Source organism: Pectinophora gossypiella, chromosome 23, assembly GCF_024362695.1.
Source record: "Pectinophora gossypiella chromosome 23, ilPecGoss1.1, whole genome shotgun sequence".
Classification (NCBI taxonomy): Eukaryota; Metazoa; Arthropoda; class Insecta; order Lepidoptera; family Gelechiidae; genus Pectinophora; species Pectinophora gossypiella.
The window spans coordinates 359,892-373,606 of record NC_065426.1 but is presented as its reverse complement, the minus strand read 5'-3'; the positions used below and the strand labels follow the sequence as shown (position 1 = coordinate 373,606).

Here is a 13,715-nt window from a genome sequence, read left to right as displayed (position 1 = left end):
TTCGAGTAATCGGGGAACATACTTATATTACAAAAAAAAAAGATCCCGAGGAATTGAGAACCTCCTTTATTGAAGTCGGTTAAAAATGTATCAATCATCAACATCAACATCAAGAATCATAAATCACGTCAAACCAGACATAATTATGAGTGGTTTAATTAAATTTTATTTCGATTACATTCTGTAATGAGTACAGAGTACAGGTGCTTTAAAACAGAAGACGACTCCCATTCCAATCTGTTCATCTCATTAAGTGAAATGTTTGTTGGGTTTTCAGAGATCCGTAAGTAAAATTCCGTATCCGTAATCCGTGCTTCAGAATGCACGTTAAGCCGTTGGCCCGGTTACTACTTACTGATGTAAGTAAGTAGTCGATACATGAGCCATGTCAAGAGCCTTTGGCAGCTCAATAGTAACCCTGACACCAGGGTTGATGAGGTTGGTCCACCTCACAACCCACGCGATAGAAGAAGAGATCCGTGGTTGTAGGGAAAAATACAATACCACGTGAGACCCCTCAGCGGTCCCTATTTGCCCGGCCAATTAGTTAATGCCACCTGAAACAACCCTACAATAAGTCATGTAAAAAAAAAGAGATTTTTGGGAAAAAAGGATAACATTAAGTCTTTCTGGGCACAGGCCGCCCCTCGATCAACCGGAGGGGGGTATGGAGCATACTCCACCACGCTGCGTTATATAAGCTATATTAACTAGCTGGTACCCGCGACTTCGTCTGCGTACTTTTAATTTGAATATTAAGGATTATATAAAAGGAACGGTATAGCATTTGATTAAAAGAGAGTAAGTAGGTATATTTAAAAAAAAAATCTGTTTACAGTAGGTATAAAGTTCTTATGTATTTCATCGAATGGCAGAAAGTACCTAGGAGCGTATTGCACTTCACAAAGTCTTCTTACTTGCAATTTGCATATTTCTCTGAGGGACTGGAAAAAAATAAACATTATTTTAAGTATTAAAAGTCACTTTAATTTATACGGAACCGCGAATACACGAAAACAATATCCGCTTGACAGATGTTTTACATTTCCAAAGGTTTCTGGTCGAATTACTCGTCATTAAGGAATACGCAGTGAATGAAGATGTTTCTGGGAATCGGTTGCACGGTGGCTGATAGGCCTCCGCCTCACTGTTGGCGAACAAGCGAGTACCGATCGGCTTCTTTAAAATAATTCCAATTCCATACTTTTGCGACTGAAAATTCCACTTGATATCATCATTATCAGATAAAATTATTAAATAATTGAAAAAAGTCGTATTTAGATTGTAGATAGCTCTAATCATAGGCCTGGCTTTTTTGTAGAACATCATCATCACCAGCCCATTAACATCCCCACTGCTGGGGCACGGTCCTTCCCTATGGATAGGGAAATCGGGCCTTAAACCATCACGCGGGCCCAGTGCGGATTGGTGGTTATTAACGACTGCTAATCCAGCCGGGACCAACGGCTTAACGTGCCTTCCGAAGCACGGAGGAACTCGAGATGAAAACTTTTTTTTTGTGGTTACCCATCCTATGACCGGCCTTTGCGAAAGTTGCTTAACTTCAATAATCGCAGTCTGAGCGCGTTTACCGCTGCGCCACCGAGCTCCTCCTTTGCAGAACAATTCACACAATATCTTTATAAATTGTAGCTTATGTGTTATTCTGATGTATAAGCTACATTATTTTAAAGTTTCATTAAAATCCATTCGGTAGTTTTTGCGTGAAAGAGTAACAAACATCTAAACATCCATACTCACAAACTTTCACATTAAATTTATAATATTAGTAAGATTGTTATCTCGCTAGCAGTTGGACGTAATGTCTACGTAAAGTCCAAATCCTTTTAAGGCTACAACTGCGTTTTGGATCGTGATTACTTCCATGAAATAGTTTTGAGAAATATTCGAATGTTTAATCGACTCAGTCCTTGAATGATGCACATACATATTATAGTCTACATAATATGTCGCACTGCACACGCCTGCCCGCAATCAACCGGAGTATAGAGCATCCCACCACATTGCCCCACTCAGAGAGAACAAAAAGGAATCTTAGAAAGAATTAATCGACGCTGCTGCGAAAGCGATAAGCGCTGATGATCGTTAGTCAGTCAGTGACTGTCAAAATCGAGTTTTTTGCATATCAATAAAATTTAAAGTATAATAGCTATGCGTTTGAAACTTTATATGCTTAATAAGTCCACTGCATAAACTGCCTATATACGTCCCACTGCTGGGCACAGGCCTCCCCTCAATTAACCGGAGGGGGGATTCAAAAAATCGTCGACAGGGCTGAATACTAAAGCAAGACCGAGAGGGGTGAGGTAAACCTAGCTCAGCCGCTGGTGGGGAGCGGAGAGTTGCCGTTCTATACGTAGTATGTATTATTCTTTATTCTATGATGCAGGTACAAACTGGTCTGACTTTCTTACATGTATTGAAAATTGAATCACATCAGAATGTCACTATAGGTATATACAGGGTATTAGTGACATCGTAACGAAAACTTTAAGGAATTACCTGTCAAAAAATCCATGAAAATGTTCGTGTTTTTTTTAATTATTTTCAGTTCCATACTTTTTCGACGGAAAATTCCACTTGATATTAACTCAGAATCATGGCCTGAATCATCCCCCTGAGTATTCATTACGATGTCACTAGCACCCTGTATACCTAACTGTTTTAGCGATCCAGTTAGAGTATTATAAATGATATATCGAGTAGCACAGGACCGTTTGTAAGCATTTAGATTGTAGATAGTCCTGTAGGGTCTTATGTTAGCCGTAACGCCATATTGGTCTGAGCCCGACGTAATAGGCATGATGGCTTGCCATTGGCATACTATAAACAAAAAGACACAGTCGCTTAGGTTCTTTTCTAAAAAAGGGTCCGAACCGTGTTGTAAATACGCATACATTAGTTCGTTCCCTCAAATCATGATGTTATGGTTATAAAATAAAGAGCAATATCGACTAAATTCGATCTTGCCACGCCGTCGTTTAGTGACAAGATTCGCTGCAGACGTTTTTTACAGAGATTGGTAGTCTATTTGTTTATATACGAGGTCAATGCAGTTTGTCGATAATTGTATTTTTATTGCACAAAAACTATTGTCATGAATTTCATGTTATGTTAGTGAACATACATAACATGTTATGTTGGTATAACAGCCTCCGTGATAGCGAATAGAGCATAGATATGATTCCCGCTGGATGCGGGCAGCGCAGGACCGATCGTCGTGGAGATCCTTGGGGGAGGCCTATGCCCAGCAGTGGGCGTCATACGGCTGATGATGATGATGATTCCCCATGGGGACACTGTCTGTGTGCGTATGTCGGACCTCAGCTGCGTGTGTGGTGTTACGCCACAGACTATGGCTCATCTAACATCTTACCCCGCGTGCCCTGATACCTGTACGCGAGAGAAACTGATAAATGCCACCAAAAATCCTGTCCGGGTGGCAAAATACTGGGCCGAAACAATTTAAACGCCATCGACACGACAAGAAGAAGACTGGAAAGTCACTTTGTGAGACTGACCTTTGTTTGGCTAAGATATTGTAAGGTGAATCACCTGGTTGTCAGAAAAAATAACATGATTCTGTGGTTCGGAAGTTCGGAAGGCACGTTAAGTCGAAATGCCTCCACCAACTCGTCAGTGGAACAGCGTCGTGGGGTGTGCTCTATAATATAACCCTACCGGTTTGTTGAGGGGAGACCTGTGCCCAGCAGGGGAACGTATATAAGCTATTTATGTATATTACGTTAGTATGTAGTGATAGGAATGCCCCGGTATCGAATCCCAGCTCGGGCTTTTTTTAAACCATTGCATCCGACTTTCCGATCATAAATTAACTGATATCATGTGGTTTCCAGGAATTGTGCCCGGTTGATGGCAATAGGTTCGCCCCCTATTATCTACTTATATGGGTCTCAAACATAGCGGGAATGATAATTTCCTCACGATGATTTCCTTCCATTTTCTTAATAAAAATGCATTTAATTTATCGATTTTTTACAAACAGATTTCTAGGGCTCATGACGCCATCTATTGTGATTTTTAAATACTTATAATACGTTGAGCTTGCTGAAGCAACGATCGGCGTTTATAATCGCGCTACTAAGTACTTTCAGTAATTCTTAACTAGATGGCGTTACTTGATATTTAGTGTTCTTATAATCAAATGGTTCAATACTTACAGGTACAGGTACCTACGAATTAACTATTACCTGAACCTGATTTGTGGTGCAGGAACCCGTTTCAGTCTCCAAATACTGACCGTCTGTCGTTTTTGTGGCGTTTTCATTTAACTAGGTATCTATAAAAAATACTTTATAAAAAGTACTATCTAGTAATCGAAATAACACACCTACTTGTTAAGAATTATGAATTATTATTCTTCAGAATATATACTCAGAATAACCACCAACCCCCACGGCACAGTAACCATATATCAAGAAAAAATACATAATTATACCTATTGAGGCGCAGCGAATGCTCATCATCTTCCTAGCGTTATCGCGTTTCTCACGAGGTCCGCTTACCCCTCTAAAGATTTGTCAGGCCTGACCTTCCAACCCGAAGGGAAAACCAGCCCAATACAGGCTAAGTCACCTCCGAAACGCATTTCTCGGGATGGGTTCCTTCACCGCTGACGCAGCGAATGCTATCAATCCAAAAAAACAGCGTATGGTTGTTAGTCGAAGCCCTTGATCTGCACCATCATTTTCTAAGAAGTACCTACTCCGGTAGAGAGTTAACTGTGAGTTTCTTTTTACAAGGGACCTACTTCAAAAAGAAAACAGATCATACACAGTCTTTACTTTTAATTAAATATTAAACTTTACAGTCAATACTGATAAATATAATTTTCAAAATACAATTATATCAATAATTTGACTTTTCGAACTTACTAACACCTACGAAAATCTAAAAAAATATTATAGGTACAGTCATGAGCAATATCATGTACCCACTTTAGAACCCTGTCGCACTATCATATTTGACATTTAATGAGACTTACGGTGTAATTTGTCAAAAAAGTTAATGTGACATGGTTTCGAAGTGTATACATATTAGTACTCGTGACCGTACATAATATTCTCGTAATACTGTACATATTTAATTCTTAATTGACAAAATAACTACTTAATTAATTACTTTAGATTGAATACAATTATAAGTTTCACATAACTACATAGCATGCGAATTAAAAAGACACTTCTTATTAAGAGAATTGCAGCTGAAATCTCATGACTGTCAGGGAGGTTAAAATGGCCACATAGAAGCAATTCATCTAAGAAAGCAATATTGCTATTTGCATTGCGCACTTACTTTTATATGCGCAAATGTCATAAAGCAATTTTGCTTTCTTAGATGAATTGCTTCAATGTGGCCATTTTAACCCCCCTGATCTGGCGTTAAGCCATTGGTTTCGGCTACTGAAGTATATACGTATGTAGTCGTTACATGAACGTCAGGGGCCTTTCGCGGCTCAATAGTCATCAGGGTTGATGGTGATGAGGGCTGATGAGGTCGACCATCGTCGTTTTGAAGGTTGTGAACCTCTCAAAATAACGATAGAAGAAGAATCATTAATCAAGAATCACAGTCGTAACTCTAACATGGATGTGACGTTAAGTTTAACGCTATGTAGAAAATGAATAAACACGCAACTGAGAGGTCCCTGCAAAGTCTACCTGCAGTTAGCTCACAGGAGTAACACATTCTTCCGATCCCTCTAGCTTCTTGTCAGGTAATCATTGGCGATGGTCTTCCAATCAGTGGGGTCGATCTCCTCAGCGCTGGGCTTGGTCTTCCGGATCTTCTTCAGCAGTTCCCAACCGTTCGCCTTCTCAGTGGAACTTACATAGGTGTTCTTCGGGTCTTGTTCGAGGGTGTACGCCCCCAAGATCAAACTCTGGACTAGACGCGAAGAGATCAGTGTCTGGAAAGGTGATGTCATGTGTTAACATCCTCCTCCTCCTTAGCCTTAGATCCTTAGCCACATCAGAGCCCACCACAAAAACGATCCGGGATAATATTTAGGTGTCGCCGGCGCCTAATACGTTTTGGACGACATGATGAGTTATCTATTGTAGCAAAATATCTGATGTAGAAGACATTGACTGTAAAATCTTTGATCCGAAATCTTTGTCCAAAAATTGCCGTTACCACATACATCGGGAGTCAAACCTGCATTCAAAATATAAGTGGCGAAATTTATCTCATGTTCAGGGCAATGGGCATACAATACGCTTACTGTACTAAAGCTGAGCAGATCGGAGTCATATGGAAATATACAGTAACCAACCGAGGGAGAGAGCGATAGAACGTCTTCTCTCAGTTTGTCGATTCCGCACGTCTCCGCTCTCATTGAACAGCGTTTCACGCGGTAGATTTAAACATATAGCGATGTATGATAACGTTCACGACATTTTTGCTACTGTACCTTCAGTAGCCGGTACTCGTGGTCAGGCAGGCGTCTATTGACAGTGTAACCAGCCAGTACGTAACCGCCGGTGCGAGGGTCACCCGTCATCAGCATCATGTAAGTCATCGTGATAGCCAGCTCGAACACGTAGTAGGAGTACTGGATGTCACCGAAGTCGATGATGCCAGCTATGCGGTATTCTGACGAGCTGGAAGAGTAAATGTGAGTAAAATAAGAAAGATGTATGATATATGATTTTTTGATATTATGAGATCAATGACCAACCTCATCAACCCTGACGTCAGGGTTAATATAGAGCTGCCAACAGCCCCTAACATGGTTCATGTAACGACCGGGACGATGAATGATGGGCCTAAATCAATGCTGGATTTTGACTTGCTTACAATAATCGACGCTCTACCCTCAAAAATATATTTTAAAGAATTATCAAGGTTATCCCAACATCGGCCGAAATAAGTAGATATAAATAAAATAGATACTAGATAGGGGAAAATAAACATCTCATATTAGCAGTTACGGAATAAACAGAAGATGAGCATTCATCAACCTCATAAGATAAGATATAAAAGTTGCTATGCGAAATATACTGATATTATAAAAGACGGTGCAAACAGATATGACTCAAGACCATAATCCTTACTATGGTGAGCAGGAGTCACCAAAAAAACAGTTACTAAACCGAATTGAACCGAAGTTACTAATACCGAATTGTTACCGCATTATTATCAGGGATATGAAACCCCCGGTATTTCAACAGTGCTGCAAGTGCCATGATCACAGGACGGGAGTGTTGAAATATAGGGAGTCTCATATCACTGATAATAACGTGGTAAGAACCCGGTATTATGTGTTTTAATTATAATAATATCCGCGTATACCTTCCAACAATGTGTTAGTGAGGTCAGCTACTTGTTGGTTTATTGATTTCCCACAACCTGTACGAGAGACGAATAGTACTAATGAACATACCCGCCGCCAGGCTTGCGTTCCACGATCACGTTCATCTCGTTCACGTCTCCGTGGATCACACCCTTCTCCAATTCTTCGAATTGGGGCACCACGGCGTACTTGAACTCTTCTATTACCTGCCAACGTAGTTCACAATTAAAACTACCTTTATTCTTTCCAAGATTTTTATAATTTTTGGCTGTTCTCTTCAACCTTGAATACAAGCAACTGGAATAGCCTGCGGAATTGGCATCTTAATACGTCGTATTATAATTCCTAAAGGGGTAGGCACAGCCACAAGTAGACAGAAGACAACTTACAATCCCTATTGAAACCGATATCCATGACAAGCCCATCGCTCATGTAATAGGCCAACATATTAAAAAAGGATTCAAACTCTCTGTCACTTTGTACGACATTCCCAAGAAGAGAAGTCAGCAATGTTTTTTATTCCTTTCCACTCCAGCACAGAAACATATTAATGATCAAATCAGTACCATATCTTATTCTTCCACTCACCTCCTCAGCGAGGTCCAGCTTCTCCCCATCCTTGATGACGTACTTGAACTTGTCCAGGTCGGGCACCTTGCTCAGCATCCAGATGTGTTCCCTCGAGACCAGCCCAGAGTGGTTGAAGTTCTGAAAACAGCAAGGAAAGTTTTGGATTCTGTCTCTGGATGGTCCTTGACTTTGATGAATAGACGAAGCAAGTGGTGTGAGTGTGACAGAATCGTAGCAGTTTTATAGACATTTTAATTCGGGAACGTTTGAGTAGGCACTTTCATGGTTTAGTGGATTGTGCGCCGGTCATACGCATGGACTATACATGCACTGCTCTACAAGGAATATTCATCTAAAACTGTCGATCGAAGACTTAAGAGTCGGATTTAAAAAGCTCCACGGTGAAAATGATGTTCCTTCTGACGCAGCGACCCCCACCGACCGATTTTGCGTGGACTTTAATTACTTAAAGTACTTTAACTACCTATTCCATACTGCCAAATAGTTCGAAGTAAAAAGGTCATTGTTCATTGTCATTATTAGCTAATTGATGTTTTTAATCTTGATGGTTGTTAATCGGAGACGTAGATTAGACCAAACGGACTGTGACATACATAGTATTTATTTTCTAAAACGAACCCATAATGAAACTAAAGATGTCCCTGTTCTAACGTTTCTCCAAACTATATACAATACATAACTCTTTTATCTCTATTGCACTCAGAACATACATAATATACCTCTACCTTTCTCTATCTCGCGACATATATATTTTTTTAAAGATCGTACCAACTAAAGCTTTGAGCCGAGGTTTTTCTTGCTTCTTTTCCCCGGCTATACAGGTTGTGAGGAGCTGCAGTAGGTTTAGGCGGATGAAACGTTCGTTATGTAAAAATCGAAGTGTTTGCTACGTTACCTGCTGAATAAAGATATTTTTGAATTTGAATTACTTCAAAACCAACCCAAATCTTAGGTTTATCTCCAAAATATTAATATTTACATACGAATTTTAACAGTAAAGGAAATACATAATAACTGAAAACGGCGTCACATTTAGAGTTACATAACGAAACTAACATAATTCGTGAACAATAGATACAGTTAGACCTTGAGTGTCATTGTGAATGAATGATACGACTAGCATACGAACAGTGCACCATTACTGCTGTCACACACAACAATACTAAGTGGAATCACATAGATTTTATCGTAAAACTTTGCTATTCTATTGTATGCTGCATTTGATTCTATGCATGATCAGATGACAAGAAAATCGTAGAATATTCCACATTCAAACTCTCTGAGACATGGGAAAAACTCGGAAGCAACGACGTATGAACAAAAAATACTTTGACAAACGTTTGGGGTCCACGATATTCCACTTACTATGATCCTGAAACACCACTATCGCTCTCGCGGTTTGCCTAAAATGGCATTCAACTACTCGGCCGGACAAATGGAGAGCGCTAAAGGCCTAAGGATGCCCAGTTAGGAGCTAACTTCGGCTCAGAGCGGATGCTCAATGAGATAATATATGAAATTTAAAGCACTCTTCTCGGCCTTTTAAAACACCCCCATTTTGATTGCGGTATGTTCATCATTTCACTAAATCTTCCTCTTCCAACTCTAGCACTAGTATCAATTTCAATAGAAATCATAATTATAATTGTATTCTTCTTTTCTCTCGTGTGGGTTTTCAGATCAATGACCGACCTTATCAAATTTATTATCTGCTTGAGTACGTAGTTTACCATTTTGTCTAATAAAATCTCGGTGAAACGCGGGTACCTAGTCGAATTAGCCATCCTACGTCAATGATAATTTTTTTTTCTATTTAACATGAATTTTAATCAAGAAAAATGGAATAATAAATCCTATATTTTATCACGCTTTTCTATGACGTCACAACTTGCTTTTTCATGTAAACTCCATAGTAATTTCATGTTTTGACGTTTAGTACAAAGCAACTGATTTGACTGGTTAGAAACTAGCCTATTGGGAGATAGTATCTTACCTGAAGCTTATTGTCCAGATTAGCAACAAACTCCCCCAGCTGGTAGAACAGCGCCTCCGACTTGGGCGCGTCCTTCATGGTGTCTCCCTGCACGTACTCCAGCAGCCTCACTGCGTGCTGCTTCCCGTTGATGGTCTCGATGGAGTGCAGGTGTCCGTACACGTTGCGGACTGGCTTCGGACATGTCACGTGGCGGGTGACTGGAGAGAGAGTGAGTTGGTAAGAATTGGAGTAGAGACTTTGTCACAAACTCGGTTCGTCACAATCGCAGTTTGTCACAAACTCGGTTCGTCACGATCGCAGTTTGTCGCAATTTACTTACTTATTTAACAATTTACTGTACTTACACAGAAACAAATACATAAAAACAAGTTGATTACACACAAAACAGACAAAGGGTTCAATTTATTTCTGAAAGAACTCTCTTCCAGTAGACCGGGAAAAAGACACTCAAACCAGGAGAGGGCGTGTATATAAAATTGTTGTTAATCACAAACACAGTTTATTAATAAAACACGATACGTGGCAACTGCAGTTTGTCATAATTGCAGTTAATAAGAATCGTAGTTCGTCATAATCGTATTTTTAAAGCATACTTATATTGAAGTCCAAGTTGGATTATTACACCTGTCTAACAAACACGAAAAAAAGAATTTGGTACTTCTACCCAATTACGTCCGACAGACGTTAGACCGACACTACACAGTCTGTCTAACAAAACATAATCGGAGCCGTCAGAGGTACATCCATCGCAAGATGAACTAAGCACCCACACCTCACCGAGCTTTCTGTTAGACCAACGTGGTAGGTGGTGAGCCATATCGCCGTCTATAAGTCAAGTCAACTATGAAAAACAGTGGGTCCTAACAGCAGCAGTTTGAAGAAGTCATCATCATCGCGTCCAAGCCGTGTCCTGCGACGGTGACTCCTAAATGTCTATCCCAGGTCGTTGTTATGATAGGTTCTAATGTGGCTAGCAAAGCCGAACTTCGATTTGACGGTTCGGCCACATGGCGCACAGAATAATTGGCCAGCAGAATTACACGTACAGTTGTAGGAGGGCTTCTGTCGAGTCTTCCGAATTTGGCGTTTTACGTCAAGATCTTCTAAACGAAGAAGAAGAAGAAGAAACAAACGAAGAAGTAAACTCATACTCACACAAGAAATTCATAATCTCGTTCTGGGCTTCGACAACATCGACGTTCTGCGAGTCCATAGAGTTCATAATCTTCAAGACGTAGCCATTGGGACTGTGGTTGGTGATCAGCGGGTTCTTGACGTTAGGGTCTTCTATGATCTTGTAGTTCTTGTCGTCGTAACCGTTTAGTTCTGTCAGTTCCAGAACTGAGATGCCGTAGAGGCGTTCGGCGAGCAGTTTGACTCCCTCATGGTCGATCTCTGGACGGATCACCTTGCCTGGCTCGAGGATCTTGCTGTCTGTCATCGTTGGTCTGTGAACAATGATATTTTATAGCAAATACCTTTGATGCCTTTGAAATGTGGTGTTGGAGGAGGATGGAAAGAATAAGTTGGACAGAAAGGGTTACAAATCAGGAAGTGCTAGTAAGAGTAAGGGAAAAAAGATAAATACATACATACATAAACTCACGCCTATTTCCCACCGGGGTAAGCAAAGACTATAGAATTCCATTTGCTTCGATCCTGACACACTTCTCTTGCTTCCTCCACATTCATCAATCGCTTCATACACGCACGCCGGTTCAGAGTAGATCGTATTGAAAAAAGATAAATACTGAGAATTATTGAGGACAGAAGAGGCAAGATGATTGGACACCTAATAAGACACGACGAATTTATTAAAACATCATAGAACAAAAGCTAGAAGGAAAGAGAGGAAGGGGAAGACCAAGAAGAGCTTACATGGAACAGATTAAAGAAAAGGTTAACGTCATGTCTTATAGGGAAGTCAAGGAATTGGCCTTTGATAGACTGGAATGGAAAACCTAAGAGCGTGGCTCTTAAATTGATGATGATGATAACAAATAACATGTTTTGTTCCTAGGATAGAGTTTGAAAATACGTAGTATTCTTTATAGTATTAATTAATGTATTTATAAGTGAACAGTATGTTTAGTTCACTGGCTGCTAGGCTAAGGGCGACACTCTCATTAAATTTAACAAGATGCTATATTTAGAACTAACATTGGAAAGATGTGTTGTGGCGAGAATTAATTGATCATTTCATGATGTGCTCGACCATTTCTGGAAATGATCATATTTCATAAAATAGAATATATCACTCGTTAGCGTTTTTGTCGTGACTTAGTAGGTTTGCCGCAGATGGCATGAACTACTTGGCCGGACTAATCGACAACGACGGACAAATGGGGAGCGCTGAGGGCTCTGGACCTGATACGAAATTTAAGACAACCGGCCTGAGAGTGTGTAAATATACTTTATTTACCACAAAGAATATTGCAATAATATAATTACACACACCACGAAAACTCACACTTATTTTTCCTGTGCCTAAAGGTAGCCTGGAAGAAAATGCAGCATGAGTAATAAGGACGCCTGATGTGCATTTTTTTATATTATATTTCCTATTTCCTGTACATTGTGTTCTTTGTAATGACAAATATAATTCCATAGTATCTGCTTACCCCGGTGGGAAATAGGCGTGAGTTTATGTATGTGTATATTTTATTATGGCCATATACAAGTGCCGCCACCTATCGGTAGTTTGTGATCCTACCATCACATGATGCGCACACGCCGCCCGGCCCGCTTCACTCCCATAGTTTAAATTAAATTACTCTACGCCTATTTCCCACCGGGGTAAGCAGAGGATATGATACTGAGTGTACATTTATGTGTGTATGTAAATTAATCGTAATTATAGATAAGTATAGTGGAGTAGCGGGGTGGAGAATGCTCTTTGGCTGGAGTATGGCCTGCAGTGGAGTGAGAAAGTCAGTGGTATTTTCATGAAAATCGTAAAAAAAAATACTTGGAAAATAATTTTACCGGGTTATAGTGAAAGTCTTAGAGATTTGCCTGGCCAAGTAGATATGTCGAGACAACTTATTTATTTTTAAATTATTTTATAATAATAACGATAAGATATTTTTATAGATAGTTTATTGAGTAGTTCAGGGTTAGTGGAGTTTTTTTAATAACATAGGCTCGCGTTCATCACAATCTCACCTAATGGTGAGTTTTGTTAACCTGTTATGTAACTAATTATTTGTTTACTCTGTAATAAAAACATAGTCGCTTAAATCTTCTTTCTCATTCATTTTCATAAAGTTCATAAACAAATAAAAACGGCATAAGAATATTTTGATTTTATTAACGTAACTAAGTATTTTCATATATTATTTACCTACGAGAAACATTTAATTAACATACATAAACAAAATAAATAAAAAAACCTACTTACATAATAAAAAAACGCACTTTTTTTTCTTTCCAAGGGTCACCGTACACTAGTAACGTTCAGAATACACTGAGGCTACAGCGGTACATACTCGACTTGCGTAACTATATGGAGTATGTGATAAACGAGATACAGCGAGACGGGGGAGTTACGTGTCGCGATGGCAAGTGATAGCGGTTGCCTGCAGATGCCATGGACAGATGACGAACAACTTACGCCAGTAATCTTTACCATATATGTATAAGTAGTGAGTAGGTAAAGGATCGAAGCGTCGGAATTTGCAATGATACTTGATGGAAGGGACGAACTAGAAAGAAAGAAAGAAAGTACTTCTAATCAAAACAGTCACTTTTTACTAAACGTCAAAACACAAAATTTCTATGGAATTTGTATTA

The 13,715-nt window shown here is 39.6% G+C and overlaps 1 protein-coding gene across 1 annotated transcript; it reads right to left on the bottom strand.

The window, feature by feature from the left end:
* Positions 1–4,812: 4,812 nt before the first annotated feature.
* On the bottom strand, positions 4,813–13,418 carry LOC126377381 (hydroxylysine kinase). Its single transcript, XM_050025109.1, has 7 exons — positions 13,324–13,418; positions 11,079–11,371; positions 9,921–10,120; positions 7,925–8,044; positions 7,427–7,542; positions 6,455–6,644; positions 4,813–5,950 (listed from the first exon to the last, which is right to left on the bottom strand). The coding sequence occupies exons 2-7, from the start codon at positions 11,362–11,364 to the stop codon at positions 5,744–5,746; spliced, it is 1,119 nt and encodes a 372-aa protein (XP_049881066.1). The 5' UTR covers positions 11,365–11,371; positions 13,324–13,418; the 3' UTR covers positions 4,813–5,743.
* Positions 13,419–13,715: the final 297 nt, after the last annotated feature.